Source organism: Lipophrys pholis, assembly GCF_963383615.2.
Source record: "Lipophrys pholis genome assembly, chromosome: 23".
NCBI classification, from domain to species: domain Eukaryota; kingdom Metazoa; phylum Chordata; class Actinopteri; order Blenniiformes; family Blenniidae; genus Lipophrys; species Lipophrys pholis.
This window is the reverse complement of record NC_137645.1, coordinates 5,124,914-5,152,764: the sequence shown is the minus strand read 5'-3', so window position 1 is coordinate 5,152,764 and position 27,851 is coordinate 5,124,914. Positions and strand designations below refer to the sequence as shown.

At 46.1% G+C, this 27,851-nt stretch overlaps 1 protein-coding gene across 2 annotated transcripts; it reads left to right on the top strand.

Annotated features, from left to right (window-relative positions):
- The first annotated feature begins 48 nt into the window (after positions 1 to 48).
- Positions 49 to 19,726, top strand: LOC308127894 (lysine-specific demethylase 6A-like). Of its 2 annotated transcripts, XM_080493294.1 has the most exons (29): positions 49 to 701; positions 814 to 877; positions 6,946 to 7,054; positions 7,244 to 7,293; positions 7,380 to 7,438; positions 8,475 to 8,595; positions 8,670 to 8,724; positions 9,086 to 9,120; positions 9,584 to 9,677; positions 9,924 to 10,050; positions 10,149 to 10,247; positions 10,345 to 10,564; positions 11,343 to 11,480; positions 12,331 to 12,462; positions 12,536 to 12,607; positions 12,698 to 12,805; positions 12,995 to 13,354; positions 14,660 to 15,570; positions 15,867 to 15,996; positions 16,068 to 16,173; positions 16,258 to 16,463; positions 16,540 to 16,601; positions 16,699 to 16,773; positions 16,864 to 17,012; positions 17,089 to 17,391; positions 17,800 to 17,941; positions 18,018 to 18,144; positions 18,393 to 18,563; positions 18,650 to 19,726. In XM_080493294.1, exons 1-29 carry the CDS (start codon positions 520 to 522, stop codon positions 18,677 to 18,679), a joined length of 4,437 nt encoding a protein of 1,478 aa, XP_080349420.1. In that variant the 5' UTR covers positions 49 to 519; the 3' UTR covers positions 18,680 to 19,726. The 2 variants fall into 2 exon arrangements, with proteins under 2 accessions (XP_080349420.1, XP_080349421.1); XM_080493295.1 differs by lacking the exon at positions 11,343 to 11,480.
- Positions 19,727 to 27,851: the final 8,125 nt, after the last annotated feature.

Here is a 27,851-nt window from a genome sequence, read left to right as displayed (position 1 = left end):
TCACTGGAAACTTTAGTAAATACAACATGAAAGATAATGCAATGAAGATGCATGATGTCTTTATTTAGAAAATGAGAAAATTCGCAGGATTAAATGAATATTTAAGATAGAAGAATGATATATAAGGGAAGTCATGTGGTCACATCAGAGTACTCCGATTGGCTAATCCGGGAGGAGAGGGCGGGGCCACAGCGGCGCGTGGGTTCGCTTGGGTGACACAATTATAACAACTTTATCTTCGCGGAAGAAACGCGTTTTTACAGTCAAATTCCCACATTTTGGATATTACACGCAGCTATTTGCATTCAAATAGCGGCACGGTACCACTTTGTGGAGAAAAATGTGACGTTTGAGGAGCTACCCGGAGAGCGCTTCAGTTCCCCCCCTCCTCCCCCGAAAGGATTTACTATATCGAATCGCATCTTTTTCATCCTGGGGAAAAAGTTTTCGCTCTTTTTGTTTCCTTCAGTTCTCCTTCTTTGATTGAGCAAACCGTTCGTCCCCGTGTCGCGCTTTTCCATGCAATCGTGCGGTGTGTCGCTCGCCGCTGCTGCCTGCGCTGCCGCTCGGAGTCTCGGCTCGGCTTCTTCCAGCAGTGGTGATGAGGGAAAGAAAATGGCGGCGGGAAAAGCGAGTGAAACAGAGGAGGACTTTCCGACACTGACAGCCCAGGAGAGGGACGCTCTGGCCGGGATCGACAGGTCGGGACAGCCGCCCCGTGCGCTCACACAGCTGTGAAAATTAACGGTTTTCTCCCCGCGGTACCCTGCGAGTGATTACTGAGCCGCCTATGTTGTGTTCTTTGCCTTGCAGCTCACTGTTTGGATTTCAGAAGCTTCATGAAGATGGCGCCAGAACGAAGGCCCTGCTGATGAAGGTAGCGAGTCTAGCTGGGCATGTTTAACCGAGCGGTGGCTTTATATTGACGGGACGCTACAAGGAGCGGCGGCAGCCGCGTGCGGCGGTGAATTTAAAGCGGTGACTCCGCTCGCTTCCTCCGGGCAGCCGAAGCCAGCGAGCCGCAGCCCCTCTGGTAGCCAGGCGGCTAGCAGGCTGGCTAGTTAGCGTCCTTCGACCCTGCACCTGCGGCGAGCTCGTGCTGCTGCACGCTGTCCCGTGTGGGCCTCCACCACCACCCACTTCTGCCTCGTTTCACCCCCGCGAGCCTCCCCCCTTTATGCCGTTATTCCCCGAGCAACCGCCCTTCCCTGTTAGCTGCAAACATGCAGCCCGTGCACTTGCAGCCGCAGCGGCGCGAACGTCGTCACGGTTTTGTCGAAACGCAAATGAGTAGAGTTTAATGCAACGGTGATTGCAGTGCACGTATCTCTGCATGCGAGCGTTACATGTAACCTTTAGCGACACTGGTATCTGCACGTTACTAAAGTAACGTTCATGGCTGGCTGCCTGTCCAAGATGGCGGGACGTGGCGGAGTGTCACCGATGGCTGTATAAGCGGTTTGGTATGGGTCCGTGTCTTTGTGGTGGCTCTCAAGCTGCTCCCCTGGTTTGTGTGTGTGTAAAGGTGCCCTCCTCTTGCTGACCCGGGGGGTGTCAGGGTCCTTTGTTTACAGCCTGCCAACCTGTACTTGACACATTGCCTGAACAGACATAAAGCCCACCTTCAAGTGTGCATCTGTCATAATCCGTGGATGACAGGGAGGAGAAGGTGCCACTGACAGCTCACACTTGGGAGGGCACGTCCACACATCTGCTCGCTAGGTGGTGTGGATACCTCGGAAGTGTTGCTGCTCAGGGCTCAGACAATGTGGACGGCGTGTACATGCGATCCATGTCTTCGCAGGCTTGCGTCAGCGTGCGCACTTGCTTTCAAGCCATACCAGTATGCCAGCCGCCTATGTTGTCAATTATCAAACAGATGTGCACATCAGTCGGTTTGTTTTGCTGTCTAACCTGCACATGTCCTGTGCAGATGTGTCTGGTGTGTTGACGTTGGCAGTGCATGTTTGACTCAGTCATGAGCCTGATCTCGCTCCATCTGCTGCCATGCTTTCCTGTTGCAGATATGTGCATGCAGCTCCTGCAGCCACCCTGCCTTCATGTGCAGATCTGTGGTTCAAGTTGGACACTGAAGCGTCAACTGTGTCCTCAGACTACCTCTTCGAGAAGTTGTCAAGTTCTTCATGCACAGCTGTATTTACTGTTTAATCTTCCAGTGTATGCAGCTTCTGCTGCGTCTTTATCTTCTGTTGTACTGAAGACAGACTCGATGCGATAGAAGATCTTATTGTTGCAGAGTAATATTTTGATTGCCACTTTAATTTTTTAAGATGCAATGCGGAAGACGTATTTCCTGTTTTGTGTGTTTGCAAATGGTGGATTACTTTAGCTTCTTGCCCATCCTCAGTTATCAATCAATAATCTCAAAGAGAATCTGCAATGGACATTTGTGATTGTTGACAGACTGGATAGTAGAGTGCTTCAATTTTGATGAAGTAGGCAAATTTTACTTGGAACAAAATGCCCTGAATATGTGAGAAGTCAGTCACCATAGAAATGCCTCCCAATGGAATTCAGATACTCTGATAATAAATCTTTGGTTGACAGTGGTTTGTCACTCTTGTCCCCAATCCAGCCCCCATTTCACTCGTTGTTAGTCGTAGCTAAAAACTTTATTGTGTATATTGTTCAGTCTTTCAGCGTTGGAACCTACTACAGCATATTCTTCCTATTGTTGGACTAAAGAGTGACCATTACTACTTTCTATTTGTTGTGTGCTAATTGTGGTCGGGCCTGTCCTTGCTTGGACCTTCTAGGTTTTTGAGGCTTGTTGTTTGATTCGTACTTCCCAAATACATGTGGAGAGGTTTGATCTGTCATCCCAGCTACCAATTTAAGAATCTTATTTGATTGAAGACAGACTGGAGGCTAGAGTGCCTCAGTTTGGTTTGATCTGATTTAATAGGCTGGTTGTTGTTGAGAGTATGAAATTTTGATAGTGTCGTGGACCAGGGGTGTCAAACACATTTTAGTTGAGCCCAATTTCATCTTGAGTGGACCAGAGCAGTAAAATAGTGCCATAATAACCTTGAGATTTACTTTTAGTTTTACTTTGTTGTGGCATAGGGTATACGTGATCAAACATTTTATATTTCCACAAAACCAAACAGTTACTACCTAAAAAGACTACAATCTCAACATGAAGCCAATTTTAATGAAAACGTCTGGTGCAAAATACAGTGAAATGACCTAAAATCATCTTCTATAGCTGCTGAATTAGGCATGCTTTTAAACCCTGACAGCATGATTTGAGGCTAAATGATAATTTGCTAGCTTTCATGGCGGCATCACCAACATCTCAGCTCGGGTCTCAGTGTTGTGTTTTGTCTGCTGCACACAAAATGTGTTCAAAAATTTGTGTTTTCTTTTGAAATGTTGACAATTTTCTTGGTGGTTTGGTGGGCTGATTTAGAGCTTCATGCAGGCCTGTTTTGCCCCACAGGCCTTATGTTTGACACCTCTACTCTTGACAATGTTTAGGTGGTGGATCGTCACTGTGGTGTATTTCTGCTTTAATAGTGTATAAATGATGATCAGACTAGTTTTCCAGTCTGTCCTCAGCTGAACTCTTCTTTTCTTGTTTGTTTGAGCATTACCTGGACGATGATGACGATACAGGCTGTAATATTTAGAAGTGCATCAGGTGGTGGTTTGTTACTGTTGCGTCCAGATCGTGAGAGGATGATGTGTCATTTCTGCTTAATACTTCCCGCACAAACCAAGTGAACCAGAACGAGGCCTCACCACTCATCAACATCTACCAGACCTCTCACTCCAATGAGTCGCCACTCGATACACATTTTAACAGTTTCTGCTTAAATCAAAACCCATTGATGCGTTTTCCTCCTCGGTTGCAGACGATAACCCCGTCTGGCACTTTGTAGTGGTCGTGTCTTCCAGATAAGAGCGGCTCCATCGCTGCTGACAGAACTAGGTCACTGTATCACCACCAGTAACTCGGCGGCCGTGACGTAAACCCCCTCCATGGAGGAGAGGCGTCCTTTTGTCTTAATTTTCTCATCACTATTTGGCTGGTCTGTGTGTTTCTGGGTCGAGTTTGCATGTTCTCCGCACTGAGAGCTCGCAAGACGTGTATTGCCGGTGGTTGCTGCGCTGAGGCTTACCTTGGTGCTAAACTAGTTAGGATAGAAGGTCATTTTGCAGGGTTTTTTTTGCGTACACCTTCTTTTATTTGTATTTTTTCATAACTGCCCATTAATCCACAATAATAATAAAAAAAACCACTATGATTCAATAATGTAAGAATTACGACTTTGATCATTGTCGGTGTTGTAGGGCTGAGCTGAAATATGAATTACAAGATCGATTTGGGTGTTTTAATCCTTTTTGTCACATCAAATTGAGGTAAAAATCGATGTTTGGATGGTTTAATACAAGGTTTGTTCTGTAGACCCATTATAACTGATTTTTTTGACCCTGAGATTCAAATTGAAGTGAAATAGAAGATTACTTATGGAAGTTTGTTGCAGATAAATTGGCATTCATCGGCTCAGAAATGTGTTTTTAAAAGGAGTCCATCTTACAAATCTTCTAACATGTCCATCCAGTTAATTGAGAAACGTACTTCCTTATTGATATTCATAAAGAACATCATGAGTTTGGGAGGTAATTTACTTATTAATCATGGCCATTTGTCCATCAGCATCTTTCCTGCTTTGTAAATAAAGATCTGTTTGGAAGTCTTGGACGTCTGGATTTTAAGCCGTACATCAATATATGACCAGTGGGAGATTAGCTCAGTCTTTGTTTTGCACTCTTATGTAATTACCACCTCATTAACCTAATTCTAACAAGGGAGTGCTCGTAGTGAATAATGATTACCCGGTTATTGGATTAAATATCTGTCTCTGCTCGTCAGCACTGTAAATGCAAAAAAGCTATACATCTTGATATTGGTAGAGTTGATGTGGTTTGTTGAAAGTAGGTTACTCTTGATTTCTTTCTAGTTTGCTCTAAAAGCTACTCACTGTGGCGTTACCATTGCTGCAGTGGCTTCCAGTTGGACCAAAATATATCCAATAAACATTGCAGCTTGTGTTTTATGAGTGCGCAAACTCAAGTCTGACCTCTCTTGAAGCTACTTTCCGCTGAGCAGCTGATGTTGACAATGCCTTGAAATCACGTCCGACTGTCACAGAGATCCAAACAATAGCCACGTTGTCCACAATGAACGCCCGGGCCTCCGTGTGTGCGTGTGCATGCTTTCCATGAGTAAGATGAATGGCCGTCAGTAAATCAGACACCAAGGAGGGTGTAGTGACACTCACTCGCCCGCTGGCTCTCTCCAATGCACATCTAGCAGAGCCCCGCCTCCTTCCCAAACCCAGCGCTCACCTCATTTGCCTTTTTCTGGCACACTCAATGAAATAACGTCAATGCGGGGAGTGAGGGAGAGTAGTAGTAGCAGCCCTCTAGTCAGCAACAGGACGACACACCTCTCATTGTCTCCTGGCTTATGTAATGAGATTTAATGCTAATGCCCCATCTCCACAGTGTAAACACTCAGCGTTATTGAAACATTTCTATGCTCTGCACGTGTTCGCCCCTCTCTCAGCATTCGCCACTGCATCTGCTGCTCTGGTCTTTTCAACACCCTCGAATTGAATGATTTGATTGCATAACACCCTTGTCCAAAGGCGAGCTGCTCGTCTGAAGGTTATTGCTACACGTAGGTCAGAACTGGAGATGAAAGACTATCCACGCGTGACGCGATGAAAGATTAGCCTCCCGTCCATAAACTTGGAAGTCTCCGTCTCTCTGGCTTGTGCAGCCGCCTCTCCGGGACTCGCTGTACCGTCTTTGATGCCAACTTGTGTCACTCCTGTGTGCAATTGAACGACAGTACGCGGAGACTAATTACTCACTCGTACACAACAGATTTCCCAACATGGACCAGGAGGTTGTTGATTTTGGAACGGCAGCCACGTTAACTCTGAGCGGAAGTACATTAAAGATCAAAACATTATCACGACACCCAAGTTGACTTGTGATTGCACCGTTTTCCTCACTATTTTCACAGCACACGACCCCAAAAACAAATCCATTTAAAACAGAAAGCGCGTAAAAATCAAGTTTCAGGAGTGAATGGAGCTGCAGGATAAGGATAACTGCCTTTTGCTTTTAATTCTAAAAGGAAATCCTGCTAAAAGAAACAATGTTAAAGTAGGTAAATAAAGACAATCAGCATACATGTTGCTGAACACTGATTTAATAGTAATCAATGCTTCCAATTATTCTGTATTCATGACCTGCAAACTCAAAACAACACAATCTTCCATATCAAAGAAAAGCTCAGAGTGATCACTAATAATTCACAAAAATTGTTTGAATAGCGAATTGAAAACACTGTATTTCAGTAAAAGTTCTAAGTCAATGCTTGTTTCGCTAAAAAGATGCTGGATAAACCCCGTATGGTATTGGGGTAAGAGAAGGAGCGCTGTTATGTAGCTAAGCTGACTTGCTATGACTGTGAGATCCTCCAATGCTAATCCCTGCTGGCTCAAACTGTGACGATATCGGTCACTTTTGCATTTTCAAGCAGCCTGATTGTGCAGGAACATTGTTTTTGTTTTCTCTTGTCTTAAAATGTGAAGATCTGTAATAAACTTAAGTCTTGTTATTATTGTAATATGTGTCTGCTCAGGCCTAATTGAGATGGAACTGAACTGGAATAAGAGCATGTTGCTTTTGTGTTGTTGTCATAGCTGGAAGGTCTCGAATAGCATTAAAGCTAATATCCTTATCTGTTTCGATCTTAATCCCCGACCCGATATGTATCTGCTGGAAAGAATCCACATTGGTGCGTTAACTATTTAGCAGCTGACGTCAGTGTTGCTGCAACTTTCAGGAGATCTTTCTCTTTCCTGCCCTGATCTCGTCCTTGTGTGTGTTTGTCCTCCGCAGGCCGTCCGCTGCTACGATTCGCTCATCCTGAAGGCCGAGGGCAAAGTGGAGCCCGAGTTATTCTGCCAGCTCGGCCATTTCAACCTCCTCCTGGAGGATTATCCGAAAGGTGAGTCCCTGCTCGTTCTCACCTGTGTGTTTTGGGCTCAAGATGCTTCTAAATCCTCTCTGGTCTCCATCCTGAGCTCCACAAACGCTTTGTTTATCATTCTCCTTTGTACCTAAATCCCACTAAAGAAGCGTAGTTGACCTCGTATGAAGCGTTCAAATGAGTTCTCGCTCCTCTCTGTGATTCCAGCATTATCAGCATACCAGAGGTACTACAGTTTACAGTCAGACTACTGGAAGGTGAGACAGACACACAACATTACGTAATCACTCACAACCTGTCAGTGCTTTCCTGTTAACTTGTACACTTTCTCCTTCCCGCCCAGAATGCTGCCTTTCTGTACGGCCTCGGGATGGTCTACTTCCACTATAATGCCTTTCAGTGGTGAGTTTTGTTTGTATCACCAGCATGAAAACAAACAATCTGTAGGAGCAAACTTAGTCCAGAACCCACACTGGGGAATGGTGAGCTCGCTCCGCTCTGGACAGTTTGACATCATTTACCCTGAGACACTGGAATCAGTGATGTGCACTTCCACACATCAGCAGCTGATAGTTTCCATAGCAACACCACAACTCTAAGCAGGAAGCTCACTGCGAGCCGGATTGTTTCCACGAGTAAAGACGCACACATCCTCTAATGTCGAAATTTTTTTTTACATATATAATTTATATAAGAAACACAATTATTTGTTTGTTTGTGTATAAGAAATGTATTTGTGGATGACTCTCTGTGTTTCCGTCCTGCAGAGGTGAACTTTAGTTACTGTAGCTGAAACACTGATGAGGCTCCAGTCTTTAGTTTTCAGTGGAAGAGAAATCCACTCCAAGTGTGCGTGCAGTAGCGCGGACTGTGTGCATGAGACAGAACATATCAAAAACATCAGTATAGAAATGCTTAGAAATATTGATAAGTCAATCTATACTTTAAGAAAAGAACCATTATGTATTTTTACCTTTTAAAAAAAAAAAAGTATATTCCTACATTTGTTTTTTCATTTGTACACTTTCAATAATTGTTTATTTTATAAATTTATTTTCAAATTTTCTGCTTTTGTTGTGGGTTTTTTCCATTTAGATTTTATTTCTTTTTTGTACTCATGTTTCAACACTTCATTTATTTATTTTCACATTTATTTATTTCTAGATTTCTGTGCAGGTGTGCACGTGTACTGTAAGAGATAATGACTAGATAAATTATACATGTAGAAAGCAGTGAATAATTTAAATTACAAATCAAAGAAAAAAATTGTAAATATGGAAATAAATTGAGAATTAAGAACATGAAATTGTAAATAATATGTATGTAAATAATGAAAAACTTGTGGAAATTGGCGGAAAATAAAGTGGAAGAAAAAAAAAGATGCATTACAAACGGATGTGATGGTTTTAAAATAAGTTATCATTTTGTTTTCCCCCAGGGCGATCAAAGCATTCCAGGAGGTGCTGTACATCGACCCGGGCTTCTCCCGGGCCAAGGAGATCCACCTCCGCTTGGGTCTCATGTTCAAGGTCAACACAGACTACGAGTCGAGCCTAAAGGTACGACGCGCTTCCTCACAGATGACGCCGAAACAGATCTGTGTTTATTTACTCATCCTGTGTTTCTCTCTCAGCATTTTCAGCTGGCTTTGATTGACTCCAACCCCTGCACTTTGTCCAAAGCTGAAAGTAAGCCCTGTCTTCACTTGTTACCTTGGCAACAGTAATATCTTTTTTTTTTTTTTTTTTTTTTAATTAGTTGCCCAGCCTCTTGCTGTTTTGAGTGTCCCCCCCTTCGTTTCTCACTCGACTACGTAGCAAGGGCAGCCCCCGTCTTTCTCCCCCTCGCACTCTCTCTCTCTCGCTCTCTCTCCCTCCCTCCCTCCCTTCCTCCATCTGCTCAGAGTCACTCAGGCAGCTTAGATCAGACACTGCAGCGCTCCAGACAAAGGAAGGTGCAGCTACCTATCTGCTCCGCTCACTCAGACTTATTGATATGGGCTGACAAATCTCCCGATCTGACCCGTCTCCTCTCTTTTTCCTCTTCCAGTTCAGTTCCACATCGCTCATTTATATGAGATCCAGGTAAGTGTTTCCTCTTACTCATTCTTTTTAAAGATTTTCTTTGTCCTTGGATCTGTTGTGTTTGTCAGAACAATGCTGGTGGAGTCTGAGTGAAGCGGTTAGCGCTGTGTGTTTGTGTGTGTGTGTGTGTGTGTTTTTGTGGTTTTGAAGTATTTGCTGACAAATTGATGAGGGAGAGCAGTGTGGGTGGGCGGGCAGGCGGGAGGGGACAGGAGATCACTCTCAGCCCATCGACGGGGTTGCCACGGAAACAAGCAAGTCTGTCTCCCCCTCTTTTGTATGCTGGTGGTCTCTCTCTCTCTCTCTCTCTCTCTCTCTCTCTCTCTCTCTCTCTCTCTTATGTGGGGAGGTACAGTGGCTCTCGCTTCTCACTGAATGGATAAACAGATGAGTTAATTCTAAACGCATTGCGTGACCCCCCCCCCCCCCCCCCCCCTCCCCCTTTTCTCCTCCTCTTTTTCAGAAGAGATACCGGGCTTCCAAGGAGGCTTATGAGAGCCTCCTGCAAACGGAGGATCTTCCTGCACAGGTGAAGGCCACGACCCTGCAGCAGCTTGGTGAGATTTCAACTCATTAATCCCATTTTTATTTTCACAAAAAGTTCCTCAGTGCACCCGAAAGGTTCTCTTGGCAGGTTATTCCTGCTTTTATATTCAAAGAAATACCTGACTAAATATCTACCTTCGATGGGGTGCACAATATAAAACAAAATGCATCAAATCATTACATTCCAAGTCCTTAAAGCGGCACAGAAAAGTGGTTTAATTGCAGACCACATCTTGTTATCTGGCGCCCGTTCCCAGGCTGGATGCATCACACAGTGGAACAGCTCGGGGACAGAGCCAGTAGGGACAGCTATGCCATCCAGTGTCTGCAGAAGTCTCTGGAGGCGGACCCCAACTCTGGACAGTCCTGGTACTTCCTCGGCAGGTACGTTGCGCACACCGATCTGCAATGCTACGGGGGTTCAATGGGGACAGAAGCTCTGTCATTATAGCCACAGACTGAGCATTCTGCGTCTGCTGCAGGTGCTACTCGAGTATTGGGAAGGTCCAGGACGCATTCATCTCTTATCGGCAATCCATAGACAAATCAGAGGCCAGTGCAGATACCTGGTGCTCTATAGGGTGAGTATCCTTTTAAACGTTTACATTCCTTTGCTGTCACACTCCACGTATTTGACTCCTAAACCTGGCTGGACCCCCCCGCCCCCGATCCCCTCAGGGTCCTGTACCAGCAGCAGAACCAGCCCATGGATGCTCTGCAGGCCTACATCTGCGCTGTGCAGCTGGACCACAGCCACGCCGCCGCCTGGATGGACCTGGGCACGCTGTACGAGTCGTGTAACCAGCCGCACGACGCCATCAAGTGCTACATCAACGCCACGCGCAGCAAGGGCTGCACCAACACCACCGCGCTCACCCACCGCATCAAATGCCTGCAGGTGGGTGGAGAAGGGAAGGCCGGGCAGGATGGATGGATGGATGGATACAGCCCCGCGTTCAGTCGAGTATCGGCAGCAGTGTTGCAGCTGTTAGCTAAAGATGTCTACAGAGCCACAGTGAAATACCTGGATTACATGGGGACACCCCTGATTGATTGATTTCATTCCAGTGGTGTGTGAGAGTGCTCCAGTTGACCCAGTTGCAGGAGGTAGCATAGCGATAGCAGCCTCTCCTCTTTCTGCACCTTCTCCCGACTTCTCCCTGCAGAAGAAGGGCAGCATGGGGCTTTCTCAGGGTTTCCTCTGTACTGCCACCATGGTGCTTTTCTGCCTTTTTTTTTATTTTATTTTTGCTGTTCTCTAACAATCCCAGTGAGCTGATAACCTCTGATTGGGAATCAGGTAGCAATTAGCTCTGATCAGCCCCTAGCCTCCTTCAGACCTCATGCGTTAAGTTCCTCATCCCTTAAATGTCATTTTTGTCCCTTTGCATGAAGGAATGTTACATTTCCACCAGTCAGCACAATCTCATGGCATTAAGACAAGCTCAACAGCTTGTTTTAATGGATCTGTGGTTGTGTTCTGCCAGTATTGTTGCTGAATGCCATCCTCAGGCCAGACTTACTCCAGGATGTCAGTTTTTTTAACCTCTACCTATTTGCCATTTGCTGATCATTTTCCTTGTTTTGAGGTCATCGTTTGAGCAACAAAAGAGCCTTGTGTTGTTCTTATTATTTTCCTTTTTTGTTTTTTGTCACGTCGTTCTCCATTCCCCTAGGCTCAGTTGAGTAACCCCCAGCTCAGTAGCCTACAGGGTAAAAGTAAAATGCTCCCTCTTATTGAGGAGGCATGGAGTCTGCCAATCCCAGCTGAGCTAACCTCCAGGCAGGGAGGCCTGAGCAGTGCACCACAGCAGGTGAGAGACCAGATAGATGCACCCACTTCTTCCCTTCCTTCCTCTCTCCCTTCCTTTCTTCTTCCTTCCTTCCTTTTGGTCTGAATGAGACAAGTCCTCGGGGGTAAGCTGATGGGTAACGCTTGACAACAAATGTGTAAAGAAGCTAACGAAAGCTCACGAGTGTTACCCATCCCCACAGCACAGGAGTCATTTCAATCAAATCGTTTTTTTCTGTTTGTCCCCTTCCAATCGATTCGTCTATTCTGGATTACGCTCCCATTTCCCTCCAGTCACACTAAAGGTCAAAGCAGCTCTAAAGGCTGCGTTTTGAATTCCTGTGCTGTAGCCTCCGTTTCCTTCTGTGGGTGTGTGAGATTGGTGAAGCTGTGCATCCTCTTCTCCTCTCCCTGCTTCTCTTTTTCCCGTCCACTAGTTGACCTTAGACGTCCCTGCACACAAAGCCCCAGCGACGCCCCCTAGTGCCTCATCGCCACTTCATTCAATCCACCCCATCGCCATATAGTGGACGCCGGTAGTTGTCGTTTCTAGATATATATGTGGGTGTGTGTGTGACAAACCTCAGCCGCACTCACCACCGTCACGGAGGTCAAAGTTTTATTCATTTAAAGGTACAGGCAGATTTTATTGTAAATATCACGACCGCTTAGTTTTTACTTCCTGCACTTTTAAATCAGAGCTGCAGACTCCCGTAAGTAAGAGTAAGCCTCTCTGCTTGTGGAGGTCTCGTCAGGACTCCACACACACCGGATTGTTTTTCTGCTGTGGTTAAATGTCTGACATGGAATCACAGCACTGGCCTGTTCTTTGCTCCCCCGCTCACCCCCCCACCTCCTTTTACCCCGTCCAGGCCTGCAAGCCCAATCACAGCGCAGACGGCGGGGGCTCGGGTCCTTCTCTGCCCCCTCACGTGGGCTCGCTGGGCCAAGCAGAGGACCACTCCTGCCCGGCCAAGAGGAAAAGAGCGTCCAGTCCTGGCAAGGTAAACAGAGCAGCGACCGAGACGCATTCAAGAATTGTGTTCCAACTGACACGCTCCGCTCTGTCTCCTCCAGGCTGATTCCTGGATCGGGAGTCCTACGCAGCAGCCCGTCCCCAACTGGTATCTCTCCCCGCAGAAACTACAGGTTGGCACCATTTCTGCTCCTGTTCTCTTCTGACTTGTGATCTGCTGAGGCCAAGTTTTATCCTATTTAATTAAAAAATTTTTAATCCAGGTGCTGGAACAGTTGCGGACTAACCGGGCCAACCTGAAGCCCCCACAGCTTCAGATGCTGGAGCAGCTGGAGGCTCAGCTCGCCATCATGCAGCAGCACCAGCAGCAGGTAAACATGCGAAATACGCTATCAACTCCCCCAATCACTGTCCGAACGCAGCCCATAGCTATAAACGTATGAGAGCTTGTAAAGACACAAAATTTTGAAAACAGAAAATAGTGTTGGCGCAACTTTAACACAGAATGTGACGTGTGCACGCGTCATCAAGTTAACCTTGCCTATTTTTGTCCCCCTCAGATGAGACAGAACGCCTCAGGAGGAGGTCACCTGCGCCCCTCGCTCCCTAACGGTCCCACCGCCAACTCCCTCCCCTCCCCCAACCCTGGCCTCCACCCCACGCGGCCCCACCTGCCCCTGCACCGGCCCCCGTGCCCACCGCTGGCCAACGGGCCGGTGGGACACTCGGACTTTCTGCCGAGCAGTAACAGTAGTAGTAGTAATAATCAGCCAGGGCCCATGGCTGCGGGGCCCAACGGAGACGTGCCTTACCTGCAAGCTGCCGGCAGCGGCAACGCAGCCCCGCTACCTCACACCTGCACAACCACGCTAACACAGGACGCTGCGCCGCACCAGGCCCTGCACCTAAACTCCTCTCAGGTGAGGCACTTGTTCAAATTTTGTGCTCTCGTTAACTCCATGGCTTTCTAAATAGCACTCTTAGATTTTGTTAATTATCTCTGTAGCGGCAGAAGATCAAAACCCTCCTGTGAAAATTGAGGTCGACAGAGATTTCTTTTTAATTCCTGGCTTTAAGTGCCCTCAGGCGAGACTTGCAGGCTCTCTTTTGTTTGGAATCACTGCATGTTGCTATATATTGCCTGTAGGTTTAGATTATGTACAAATAAACCCTCATTTACCTCCAAACGGCAGCAGGAGAACCTGTAAACCTCCAGAAATTTGCCTGTAATTAGGTGATTTCTTTGCCGAGTTTAGATTTATAGGCTCACCCTAGTGGAGCCACATCCTTTCCGTGTTTTACAGGGGCCAAAAAACCTGTTTCAGTCTGTAAGGGCACATTCACACTGCAGGGAAATGAGACCCAATTCAGATTTATTTAAAAAAAATTGCTCACAAGTGACATATTTTTGTTTTGTTGCCGTGGGAATATTGCAAATTGAATATATTTTCACACCAGACCCAGGGCTCAATCACATGTGGCACCAATTTGAATATTTTTCCACGTGCGACTTCTTCGTCATTGACATGTGGCTGACGTCACGGATAATTGCCGTAGGAAGGGGCTCCACCAAAATGTTAGCTCTGCTCTCTTTTTTGTCATTCTCTTTCTTTCCCTTGTCATTTTGTCGACTCATATTTAACAACCACCTGAAAATGGATCTGCACTAGCACACCAGTGTTGCCAGATGTGGCTGGTGTCCCCCAATTGTGGAGCCAAATTGTCGTACCTTTGAACTTTGTTTAATTTGTGTATTTATGGCATTTACACATATAATAGTTTTACGGTTTTTACAAGCTTTCTACACAGGCTGATATTTGGGCCGGTTTTTATTGAAGTGTGTGTGTTTTATGTTGTTTGGGCTGGAAACCGGGAGTCACATCTGGCAACCCTGACCGGTGTGCCATCCAGATTTACTTCCGTCAACACTTCCTTCTGCACATTCACTCTGGGGCCCGAGAATTTTCGGGTCTGATCACGTTCACATGGCAGTCTAATAAAGGTTGCATTTAAAATGTAATGTGAACGATCACGCAAAAAAAATCTGATCCCAGTAAAAAATCGTAATTGAGCATCAAAACCTGCAACGTGAACGAAGCTCAAGTTGTTTATAAATCTGTGCATTCTTTACCCTCACTCTGGACTCGTCGGTTGACTCTTGGTAATTTCAATAAAGTTTCTGCTGAGTAACGTTTGACCTCTCCTCCCCCCCCTCCCCCCTCCAGGGGCTTCAGAAGGGGTCTGCTCCACATGCGGCAGGCTCCAGCACTGAGGGGACCCCCTCCCACCCCCTGACCCCCAACTCCACCACCCCCCTGCACCCCAACAATCAGGTTGGACATTCCACTAATGCCCCGTCGCCACGGCCGCAGCCTCATAACCACCACCTCCCGTCCCCTCCCTCCCTCCCCCACTCCTCTACCTCAGGTGGAGCCGGACCCGCCACGTCCGCTACCAAAGAAGGCAACGCCGCAGCCGCCCACGCCACGGCCGCCGCCACGTCCCTCGGCAACGGGGGTACCGAGGGCAAGGCCCCGTCGCCGCTGCCGCTGGCAGAAGGCAAAGCGGCGTCGGCCGAGGGCCTGGCCAATCACGTGGCGGAAGGCGGCGAGAAGCCAAGCCTTAGCGCAGACAATCCGAGGCTGTCCGCCCTGCTGGCGGGGGGGAAGGGCCCCGAGGAGAGTGAGGGGCCCTCAGAAGGGGCCCACAAGAAGGTCAACAACATCCACCCGGCCGTCCTTCCCCCCACCCCCCACGCACAGGGCAGCTCGGCTGCCTCCTCGCCCATCTCCGCCATATCCACGGCCACGCCCTCACCCAAATCCAATGAACACACCCACCAGGGCGCCCAAAGCCCCGCCACCACGAACACCCCCACCACTACCAATACTCCCTCCACTCCCACCACCACCATGGCCTCCGCCATCATCCCCACCACCTCCACGTCGGCCGCCGTCAACGGCAAGGGGGGCATTTCTGAGGACTCTCAGAGTCCGCTGAAGGCAGAGCCACCGCCTGTTGTCAGCAGCCTCAAAGCCACGCCGCCACACGGACACGGATCCTCCTCCTCGTCTTCGTCGTCTTCATCCTCGATATCCATATACCCGAGCTCCACAGACGTGCTGAAGGCCTGCAGGTGAGACTGGGGCAGCACAACATTTGTCTATTTCATTGTGATCACGTATAAGCTCAAATTGTTTAATCCCTGCAGATGCCAATCTATGTAAAATCATCATTTATTGATGAAAAGGATTCGCTGCACTGTGACAGTGCGTGAAGCTGCATTCTCCCTGCAGAATCTGCTTTGTTTTGAGCATGTCTCCCCCAAGTGGCCATGTGGCATCATTACAAAACCCCAGCCGGATGATTATGTAACCGTCCGCCGGCGTTGTTGCCATGCAGATATCCTTCAGCTCCAATGTTTTTGTGCAGAAATCTGGGAAAGAACGGCCTTTCCAACAGCAGCATCCTCCTGGACAAGTGCCCCCCGCCACGGCTGCCCCCGCCCCCGTCACCAGCCATGCCCAAAGACAAACTCAACCCGCCCACGCCCAGCATCTACGTGAGTGCGCGCCTGAGAGGAAATCCATGTCGCAGTGAGTGGATGTCCTCTAACTTCTCGTGTGTTTGCAGCTGGAGAACAAGAGAGATGCTTTCTTCCCCCCACTGCACCAGTTCTGCACAAACCCCTCCAACCCCGTCACGGTCATCAGAGGCCTGGCCGGAGCTCTAAAACTGGGTAAACACCCCCACGCCCTGTCTCCTGACGTCAGTGTATTCAAACTACAGCAGCATCAGGTGTGTGACTCTCCTCTGTGTGCAGATCTGGGCCTGTTCTCCACCAAGACGCTGGTGGAGGCGAACCCCGAGCACCTGGTGGAGGTGTGGACTCAGCTGTCGCAGCCCGCAGATGAGAACTGGGACCCCACGGGCACCAAGAAGATGTGGCGCTGTGAGAGCGCCCGCGCCCACACCACCATCGCCAAATACGCCCAGTATCAGGCCGCGTCCTTCCAGGAGTCCCTGCGGGTGAGAATGAGCTCCTGAAAACCTCACCAGATTCAAAGAGCTGCTTCTAAATTTTTTGCCTATATTTTTTTTCCAGGAGGAGAATGAGAAGAAGGCGCTGAAGGAGCCTTCAGACACGGAGCCAGCGTCGGCAGAGAGGTAAATACTTTCTTTTGATTGCACGTCATCATTCACCAATCTAATGTGTTTTCCACTCTGTTCACTCAATTCTGCGAGTTTTCACTTGTGGTTTCAGCGCTGCCCGGAAGAGGCGGGGACCCTTGAAGCACATCAAGTTTGGAACCAACATCGACGTGTCGGATGAGAAGAAGTGCGTATTGATCTGATTCCTTGTAAATTCTTTTTTATATAAAGGATTCCTTTCTGATCTCACCAAACATGTCTGCCCCGTGTCCACCAGGTGGAAGCAGCAGCTGCAGGAGCTCAGCAAGCTGCCGGCGTTCGCTCGCGTGGTCTCGGCTGGGAACCTGCTGAGCCACGTGGGCCACACCATCCTGGGCATGAACACGGTGCAGCTCTACATGAAGGTCCCCGGCAGCAGGATCCCGGGTCGGTGTTTCAACAGCAGAACCCGGCTGGAGATGTTGTAGACTCGAGGAGTGACCGTTTGTTTTCCTGTGCACAGGCCACCAGGAACACAACAACTTCTGCGCCGTCAACATCAACATTGGACCTGGGGACTGCGAGTGGTTCGCCGTGCCCGAGCCGTACTGGGGCGTGATGAGCAACTTCTGCGAGAAGAACAACATCAACTTCCTGATGGGCTCGTGGTGGCCCAACCTGGAGGACCTGTACGAGGCCGACGTGCCCGTATACCGCTTCATCCAGCGGCCGGGAGACCTGGTGTGGCTCAACACGGGGACGGTGCACTGGGTGCAGGCCATCGGCTGGTGCAACAACATCGCCTGGAACGTGGGGCCGCTCACCGGTACGGCTTTCCCGTTTGCCTTTTCGCCTCGTCGCATTTCAACGTCATTCTAATCTAACATCTAGCGAGCTTTCACTGCTACGTCTGATTTAAACAACACATCCCTCACTAAAAAAATGAAAAGAAACTGGACTTACTTTTATTAAAAATGGAATAAAAAAATGGATTCAGTCTTCGTCGGCTGGATCAGACCTTTCAATTTCCTATGCGCTGCATGTTTGACACTAAAACGTATTATTAGTTCACTCCTACCTCACACCTTTTGTATAACAGTTCAAACAGATAATCAATGTTATTGTGGAAGGAATAAATTTTGATTTATTTTGAGGAATCTGTAGATGAATCTGAAGTTGTGCAAACACAGGAATTAGCTGGAAACTAACGTTCTACAATGGTTCCCTGCCTCAGCCCACCAGTACAAGCTGGCCGTGGAGCGCTACGAGTGGAACAAGTTGCAGAGCGTCAAGTCCATGGTTCCCATGGTGCACCTCTCCTGGAACATGGCGCGCAACATCAAAGTGTCGGACCACAAGCTGTTCGAGATGATCAAGTGAGTTCGCCTCCCCTCCGCTCGCTCCCTCCTCGTCTTTTCACGCGATACTAACGCGACGTGCGTCTGGGGCCAGGTACTGCCTGCTGCGGACCCTCAAGCAGTGCCAGTGGGTGAAGGAGGCGCTGACGTCCGCCGGCAAGGAGACGGTGCTGCGGCCGAGGACCCGCGACGAGCCGGCGCACTACTGCACCATCTGTGAGGTCAGTGCCGGTTTGAACCTGATCAGCCCAGCTGGGTCGTGTTTCAGGATTTGTACTCATGTTGAAAAGTTAAGGAAAGACCTTCATCGGCCACTAGATGGCGTCTGCAGCCTCTTTCAGCATTAAAGGAAGCCAGTGCTGAGACATGCTAACAATATTAGCACAATATTAGCTCTAATTCTGCAGCGTGTTTGTTTATAAGTGTGTACAAAAGCAATTTTTTTTTTTTTTCGTGGGGTGTGGCACAGGTGGAGGTGTTTAACCTGCTATTCGTGCGCCGCGAGCTGCTGTCCAAGAAGCAGCATGTGGTTCACTGCCAGGACTGCGCTCGCAAAGGCAGCGCCACGCTGGACGACTTCGTGGTGCTAGAGCAGCACTGCATGGAGGACCTGATGCACATCTACGACCAGTTCACATTAGTACGTGTCCGGGGGTCAGCGGTCAGGAGGCGGAGCCATGTTGATGTTGAACAGCTCTGATTGGTGCTCTCTCTCTCTACCCACAGGCCCCCCCTCTTCACTCGTCTTCATCTTGACATTAGGCGTCTCTTTCCAGGAACTTTGTATTGAGGACAAACACGGACCATTTCTGATATTCAGGAAAAGCCGAGGCCGCCCCCCCCCCCCCACCCCTCCCTCCATCCATCCACCCCTCCACCCTCCTGTATGGCTGGTCTCCATAGCGACGGCTGGAGGCAAAGAGGCGGCCGAGCGTCTTGTCTATGCAACCCTGTCTCGAGAAGCGCCGGTGGGCACAGGGCCTCCTCAAGGGGGCGCCGACCTCAGCTCGATAGCAGAACCCTCGTAACCCCCCCCACCCCACCCCAAACACCCTTTCTCTCTCTCTGAGGACTCAATCACCCCGGGGGAGGAGCGGGGCCTCTCTCACGTTTTGTAGATACTTGTTAACTGTCACAAACTGGCAACACCACCCGTATAAAGACTACTGACTTACCCCCCCTTCTCCCCTCTCTTCACCCCCCCAACATTTTGATTTCTGGATTCCTCCTTTTCTATGTTAGGTAGTCATTTTAAGACTCTTTGGACGGCAACCCCCCCCCCGTCTCCCCGTAAAGAATTTGTAATGTGAAGAGTTTAGCTGATTTTCTTTCACTTCTTCTTTTTTTTTTTTTTTTTTTTTTTTTTTTTTTTTACAGCTTTTGTTTCGTCTTTTTCGTTTGTTTCTTAGGTAAAAAAAAGAAAAAAAAAACTACAAAAAAAAGAAACTCTTACTAGCCAAGTCACAAAGAAAATGGGTTGCACATAGACTTATGGAATTAAGTTTAATTTGTGATTTTCTTTTTTTTCAGTTTCTAATCTCGATGTAAATTTACACTATTTATAAATACATATTTATTGCTTGAAAATATTTGTCGATGGAATGCTGTTATTTTTTTCCAGAGTACCTGCCATTAAATTTGAAGGAGCCCTGTCATTTTAACACGGCTCCTCGTACATTTTCTATATATAAATAAGCATTGTACAGAAAAACGGGACGTTTTAAAAAAAACAACAAAAAAAATCGTTTTATTGTTTGAAGAATGTTTTATGATGAGTCAATAAACACAAGAGTTGTGGAATGGAGTGGTCCGGCGGCTGTGTGGTTCCTGAATGCAGTGGGGTGGGGGGCTGGGAGGCCCGAAACCCAGCAGACAATGTAGCTGTAGGCCGACACACACAGGATCCTACACTGTATGCCAGGTCCACGACTCCCACCTGGGGGGGGGGGGGGGGGATCCGGACCAGATCAGACGTCTTGGCTGCGGACGGTGCTGTGGGCTCGTCTGCAGAGACCCAGTAGCCAGATGTAGCTGCTGCCAGCCCCACAGGATCTACACTGACTACTGAGCACCCGCTGACGGCCCCCCGCCGAGGGACCCACGGAGACGGACGCTTGCCGACAAACTCCTGGCGATCCTCACGCAGGTAAACGCAGCGAAACGGGAAGTCTTTACAAGAAACTGCAGCAAACGAGGGTGGAAGGGCTTCCAAAACCAGTAAACATGCATAAAATGCAATTTTTTCTCTATATTTATCCCAGAAATGTACAGTATTTTAACATTTTCTTCTAAAAACGTGAATCACAAAACCTTTTTTCTAAATCAACCTCAAAACCCCCAAAACTTCCCCCTTTTTTGGGGGGTGGGGATTTATCATCTGTTTTCTCAAGGTGTTTTATTTTGTGTGAAAAGAAAAAAGTCCATAATAACCCTCTAAAATCACTCCATTTCTTAATCTATTTGTAAATGTATTCAAATATAAAATATTAACATGAAGTGTTAAATAAACTGGCTTTAACCTTCATGATGGTGATTCACATATAAAGACTCAATCTGCCTCGTCTTTTTTTTTTTAACGGTCCTGCTTAGTTTGTGGGTGAAATAAAATATTTCAGCAAATCAGAGAAAAGTGTGGATCTGCATCGTCACTTTGGATTTTAATAAAATGTTTGAGTTTTATAGTGTCCTGAGTTATAAGCAGGTGGATTCAGCTTATCTGTGGATCGCTTGGATCACTTGGATTCACTTCTGTTTTCACATGACTGAGCAGGATGCTGAGGATGTTTAACCCCCCCCCCCCCCCCCCCCCCTCCCATCCCCTCTAAAAATCATAAAAAAAGGAAATCCTTGCACCCTCATCGCAGCATTAAAATACATTATTCTTGACAGATGATAGTTATTTATGAGTCCTTGAGTATTTGTGCACGTCGTCCCTCTGCGTCCTATTGGCTGATCACGTCCATGCTGACAGTGTGGGGTCGTCTTCCTCTGTGTGTGTGTGGGGGGGGTCACAGGGGGGGTCACATGTCTGGATGGATCCCTGGAAAAAAAGAACAAGTGGAGGTTTAATAGTTAATAAAAATAGTTTTTGTCATTGCCATTTAAGAAAACAAAGCACATTTCTTGGGAGGCATGAGGAGCTGCTCAGATCAGAATCGACACAGCCTCCTATTCTATGACGATGCAGATCTTTAAATTCGGCCCGTTCCCGTTGGATCGGTCCACTGCCACCTATTTGGAAGGTGTTCAGAAATCCTCATCACTCCTGTCGAATGATGTACCCCTCATCTTATGAAGCTGCAAACACTCATAAGTCTGAGTCGATCAGTAAGAAGTGCAGTGAGGCGGGGAGGGGGGTGCACTAATCAGCAGTTGTGCAAAAGCCAGCATAACACCTGTTCCTGCTGTCAGGGCACCTGGTGTTACGGAGATAGCAGTGTCCTCGTCCTATGAGATCTGGCTGAGCTCCAGGAGCCCGGTATGTGAACTCCAAGCCCCTCCAACAATGACTCCCTGCAGTGGGGGGGTTGTAGGAGTAGATCAATGTCCTTCAGGTGGTCCTGACTGCTAATTTTACTGATGGCCTGCTATGTATAGATAGACACACACACACACACACACACACACACACACACACACACACACACACACACACACACACACACCGGACCCTGACCTCTACAAATGTCTGCCCATTCATGCACTTCCCACTAAACAATCCTCCTCTCTGATTGGCTGAAGCTCTCAGCCTATCAGAGCCCCTCCTACTTGCCCATTCATAAAACTCCAGGGTCAGTGAGGATAATGTCTTATCATACACACTTCAATTATTATATTTGATAGGATTGTCCGTCTTTGTACTTTTTCTTTTCAGCTACAGTTAAGACTGATATATTTAAATACCGAAGGAAAAAAAAGCAACATTTTTCAGGTGAATTTAGAAAAAAAAAAGCTTTTTTAAAGGTATGGTTTTTTTTGAGTAAGTGTAATAAAAAGTTACATTAAAAAATAAAAGAGCAACATGAAAAAAAGGTATTCGATGCTGTAAATAAGCTAATGATTGAAAAATCAAAGGCTAACAAATACTAACCGTGATATGACAATGAACATGTGCTGCTACACGTGAAACATACATTGACTTGTCTAATTAGCTTTTAAAAAAAAAGACAAACAATCTTTAAACCTCAAATCAGATTACTTCAGATACTCAGATCAATTCCTTTATATATCAAATACTTTACTATATAATGTGAAACACAATGTAATTTCTGCCCATTTTCCAAAATATTTCCTTATATATGTAAATGGGATTTATATAGTAAAATGCTACAAAACTAAAGTGACTTTTTAATCATATAGACTCAAATCGCTCTAATATTTGAGTGTAAAAGATGAGAATAAAATGTATTCAGCTGCTTCCTTTATTACAGAAAGTCTCAGTGTTCACTCGAGGACAATTGTGAGGCTTGTTTGTGATGAGCTGTCCAAGATGTAAAAAAAAAAAAAAAAAAAAAAAGGTGCTACCCGTTGCCATGGGAACGGAGAGTAATTAGCACAGCGAGGATGAGTGTGTGTGTTTGTGTGTGTGTGTGTGTGTTATTGGCCTGCTTTCAAAAGATGAGCAACAAAAGAGGGGATTAGGTAACAGGTTTCAGGTCTTGCTGACGTTCCCCCGCGAGGTGGCGCGAGCGCTCGCCAACGAACACCATTCAGAAAATAAGCAAGAAAAAGGAATGGGTCCGACGGATTTCCATGCTTCTTCCCCCACACCTCCTCTTCCTCCTCCTCCTCGCTGCATGTTTATACAGTTCAGCTGTTGTTCTGGCTCGCTGCTACAATCCCTCAGTACTGCAGATGTATCCGTCCATCTGTTGCCATTTAAAGATGCCAGAAAATCAAAAACATAAAACCCCCCTTTTATTTTTAATCTTGATGGTAAAGTACTTTTATATTTAATTTTCACAATATGAGAAAGTATAAAATAGATGTGAACGTATTTTCACATCTAATTACTTTTTTTCTGACTATAAAACTCCTCAAAAAAACCCAATGGCTCATCTTACATTTAGGGGTGTGGCCAAACAAGCCCCACCCCTGTTGTTGTGCCACACATGGTTGAAAAAAATCTATTATTTTAATGTTCTCACGTCAAATTCCCAACTCATTTCTTCACGCTATTAAAAGCCTGATGATTCGTCTTGTGCTCGGGGCTGTTTCCTAACTCTGCACCAATAGAATTTCTTAAAGCTCCGCCCCTTTTGACGATGTACATCTTTCCCGTAATGGGAATAGCAACAGGTGGGAATGTCTTATTCTTTATATTTGAAGTGTTGGAATTGGAATTGTTTCGGGGTCTCGTGTCATGATAAAAATCCAAACCTTTTTTTGTAAGGCTACATCGCTGTGTTAACTTCTTCTAACTGATTCCTGCCTTTTTGAAAACGCTGCTGCAGCCGTCGATATCCAGTCTGATGTTTAATAAGACGACATGCACACACTTAAAACACCCACACAGCTGGGGAAACAATTTGTGCGACTCCTCAATCACTCTCCTCTCCGCTACAGCTAATGGCAGCCGCGAGCCCGCCGGCGCATATATGCTAAGAACAATTATGCAGATGCGAGTTGAAACCACTTTGGTGGCATAATCCAACAATCAGTCCATTATAGTAATTGTTGTTAGTGAGTGGGCGATTACGGCTTCAGCAGCTCAAGAACAAGCACAGCTCCACTGGTTTTATACAAATGTGGCCGACGCTTTTTAATATGTGGGGATTTTATCAACCGTGTGTGTGTGTGTATATGTGTGTGTGTGTGTGTGTGTGTGTGTAAGACAAATGGAGGGTTTCTAGGCAGATGTTAATATGAAAACGACTTTGAGAGAAACAATGAAGTGAGCTTGTTTTTTTAAGGGGCTGTATGCAAATTATTTGACATGGTTGGAATGTGTTAGCCAATTAAATATACTGTATATATATATATATAACAAGAGAGCCAGGTGAAGTTGCACAGTTTTCCCGTTTACATGCTCGTCTTTTTCTCGTAGCCAGAAAGTAACTATCCGTAGGAGTTAACAACTAATAGTTAGCATGATTTCAGGTTAAAATGCAATTAAATAAACACGCAAATTAGCTCGGCATATAAAAATGTACGATATTAATAAGAATATACTCTTCAAAATGAAGAAAAACAAAACACAATTGCGAAGTACTAGCTACAATGAGCATTTTTAAAGACTAACTTATGAGAATTTGAGTTGGCATAATTTCATCAGCTCAAACTTTTGTTCATGACAGCTGTGTAAAAAAAGTCCTCCCATTAAATATAAATATCACTTTATGTGTCGAATTGCATTCAATAAAGCAGATTTATAATACGGTAAGCTAAAGGTAATCTTTTAGAATTTATGCTAAATGTGCAATTAAATTAACATCTAATAAAGCTACAAAATTACATTTTAGATGAATCGAGGTTTATTGCACTTAAACATTTCAATGAGCCTTTAGCTCAAATAAAGGGATGTTCAAAGTTTTCATCAAAATATTACATTTATCCCCCCTCCCTGTGCTGATAATTTTCCTAGGCTCCCTAATTTTTTTTGTTATTTAAGGAAAGTCTCCTAAAAGGGGAAATTTGGGTTTATTTTTTGGTAAATAAGGGGTCATGGTAGCATGTTGAAGTCATTTGGGTCAGATGTTGCCTTGTCATGTGAATAGACAACATGTGAAGATGTGGTTACCTTAAAGAGGAAGGCCAGGAATGTATCCTAAACTCAACCCTTCCTCTTCCTCCTCCTCCTCCTCCTCCTCCACAGTCATGGGTTCTCTGCTGGGTAATCGCATACCAAAACACACAAGAATTTCCCCCTCTCTCCTCTCCAGGGCAAGGACTACCCCCCCCCCCCCCCACACACACACACACACACACACCACCCCCTTACTACCCCTTCACCCCCTCACCTCCTCCTGTGATGTTAAGACAGCTGCAGTCCACCAAGTACACACCGGAAACTACACTCCTTTATCCGCTTTCAGCCTAAAAACATCTATCACACCACAAATACAGCAGCATTGGGTATTGTACGTACAAGGTCGAGTCGTAAAAATAATAACAACAACGTTGAGGAAAGTAAATGCAAAACATTTGTCGATCTATGCACGTTTATTGACTCAATTTTAAGGAAAAGTCAATTAATCCCTTGAAATGTTCCCCAAACTGATAAATCTGCTCAAATAAATGTAATAACTGCGTTGTATCCACTGTAATAACCAATATCTATGTATGCTGGCACGTTTCCTTGCATTTATTTAACCCATTTTCATCAGAATCGACAGATAATGTCTTGATTATTCTTTTTTTTTTCTTTTTTATTGTGAAAGCTGTCACCGGATGTGTGCGGGCATCGCCGCAGCGCACTTGTTGGTGGCTGCGCTTCCCAAACTGCTCTTAATGTGAAAAAAGAGAGAGAGAGAGAGAGAAAGCCAGAGAAAACGCCGGGCGCATTCCTCAGACCCGGAGACGTCCGTCCATGCCCGACCTGGACGCACGCAATGCATGGATGTGTGTGTGCGCGCGCGAGCACAAACCGTGCGTCTCTGCGGGGGTGGAGAGGCTCGGAGAGACCACACACTTTGCGCATTGTGCTCACACACACACACACACATACACACACTGGACCGAGCACCGCACTTGGCCCTGAAAAGTAACCAAAACCTCCAAGATTGTGTGGAAAACATTCGAGATTTGATCCAAAATAACAACAATTTGTGCGTAAAAATGCTCTTTTTGAAACGCACATTCACTGAAATGTGCTCCCCGCATGGCCAAAGTCGCGCATACCGGAGCTGATGAGACGGGCTTTAACGACAACACGCGTTCGGTGCCGTCCACATAAATACAATCGTTCCCAGCTTCATATTTTGCGCAATCTTGCGCGGAGCGGATCGAAAACAAAAAAAGTGCGATAAACTTCTTTTTATTTTTTTCCTCCAGCGCGAGGAAAGAAGGAAAGTTAGTTCACTTTTTCCCCATCCCCAGGAGATAAAATCCGAAGAAAAAAAAAAAAAAAAAAAAAAAGCAAAAGTGTCTCCACTTACCGTGGCTGCGTCCGCCGGCCGCGTGTCCCCCGTGAGAGCGCAGCGCGTGTGTGCGCAGGACGCGGACCGACACGAGTGGTCGGAAGCGCAGCGCGACACGTCAACGTGTGTTGCCTCCATATCATAAAGAGGATTCTTCAGCTGCTGCCTGCCTCTGCGCGCAGCGCTGCACAAACTGGGGTCCGGGGACCTCCCAGGGCCCCGGTTGTCTGAGGAACTGGCCCAGCCACAAGTGGCCTGCAGTTGCATCTGACAGTGGGAAGTCTGTCTTTACTTAAAGTTCCGATGTGGGAACTGGGAGAAAGTGACGGGAATGCAGTCTGAAGCTGAAGTGATCCACAAGAATGGGGAATCATCTTCAGTTTTTTATGCAAAGGGATCAAAACTAAAAATGATGTCTTGAGTCTGGATATCACTTATTGGCTCTTTAACAGTCTCTCAGCCAATCAGATTCAAGCAGAATTCAAGAATCATGCCTTCAGGCAGCTGGGAACTTGGGAAATTACCAGACAGGAATATTTTCTAGTTGGGAGTGTTCACGCAAAAATGGTTAAGAAGTAGACCCCAAAAAACATAATATATAACTCACAACTATATTTTTCATACAACCGGTAGCAACCTATGTGCACTGTTACTATGAAGTATCTCTTGTTTTAATGGAAATATTGCATAGGTGCATAAATTAGTTGATGTAAACATTAACTTCTCTGAAGCTCAGAAACTTCCCACATTCCCAGTTATCCAGTGTGATCCTGATGCAGCTGGGAACTTGAGAAGTGACCAGAACGGAGAGTTTCATTTAAAATGACAAAATTAATACTCACTTGAATTTATTAGCTCTATATTTATGTCTCAGCCAATCAGATTCCAGCCAATCAAAATGTGATTGTGTGGCGGATTATGGTGGGAAATTCCCAGTTGGCAGGGTTCCTCTTCCACAATCTGTCCTCTATGCTAATATAAATGAATGCAGGTGTAAAATAAAACTTGTGATGGCAATATAATCACATTTATCTGCATATAAGGTGATATAACTAAGAAACTATCTATGCTAAGTTAAGAAAGTCAGCTTGATTTTAACTAGACTGTTATAAAAGGTGTTTATACATAAATTGAGTGATATCATTAACTCCTTGTAGCTCTCAGAAACTTCTCAACCACTCATATGTTGTGTTTCCCAGTTGTTCCCAGTTATTACCAGTTTTTCCTCTTTACTAATTAAACCAACATTACCATCATTTGTATTTTGTTTATGAAAATATTTGCACAATTTAACTTATTAGCTCTTTTATACTGTCTCTCCCTATCAAAAAAACCTAGTGTGTACAGCAGCGAGGCATTTAGGAAGTTGCCAGGTGGAAAAGTCCCATTTCCCAGTTGGGGACGTTGAAGCAACGAAAAACAAGAAACAAAAAAAACAGCGACCAAGTCTGCTCAGTGGTCGTCAATCACCATCAAGACAAATGTCTAATGTGACATTGGGCTTTTGGAATCTCTCAGAAACTTCCCACTTCTGTTTAGATGTATTTATCGCATTTGAGGGTGGAACTTTTCCCACTTCCCAGTTCCTCGCGAGTGCACCTTTAGTCTCATTTGACTTTTTTAACAAATAAAAATGTGCATATTTTGCATTTATTGGCACTTTTACAAACAGAAACGACCTTTAAGGTTTAATGGTACAATCATGGAGCTGAAGTTACTGGATATGAAAGTGCTATTTCCCAGTTGGGAGCTTTGCCATCTGCAAAAAAAGAAAAAAGCCAATAAACACTTTCATATTGAGGGACATCTCATCAGCTTCTGGTATCGTGTGAAATATGCTTTTGCATTTG

What these genes read in the sequence shown, in the direction of transcription:
- LOC308127894 (XM_080493294.1), top strand. Translation starts at nt 520, where the DNA reads ATGCAATCGTGCGGTGTGTCGCTCGCCGCTGCTGCCTGCGCTGCCGCT. An exon ending in TGAGCAGTGCACCACAGCAG is followed by an intron (nt 11,481 to 12,330) that starts GTGAGAGACCAG and finishes TACCCCGTCCAG; the next exon opens with GCCTGCAAGCCCAATCACAG. An exon ending in TGCAGCAGCACCAGCAGCAG is followed by an intron (nt 12,806 to 12,994) that starts GTAAACATGCGA and finishes TGTCCCCCTCAG; the next exon opens with ATGAGACAGAACGCCTCAGG.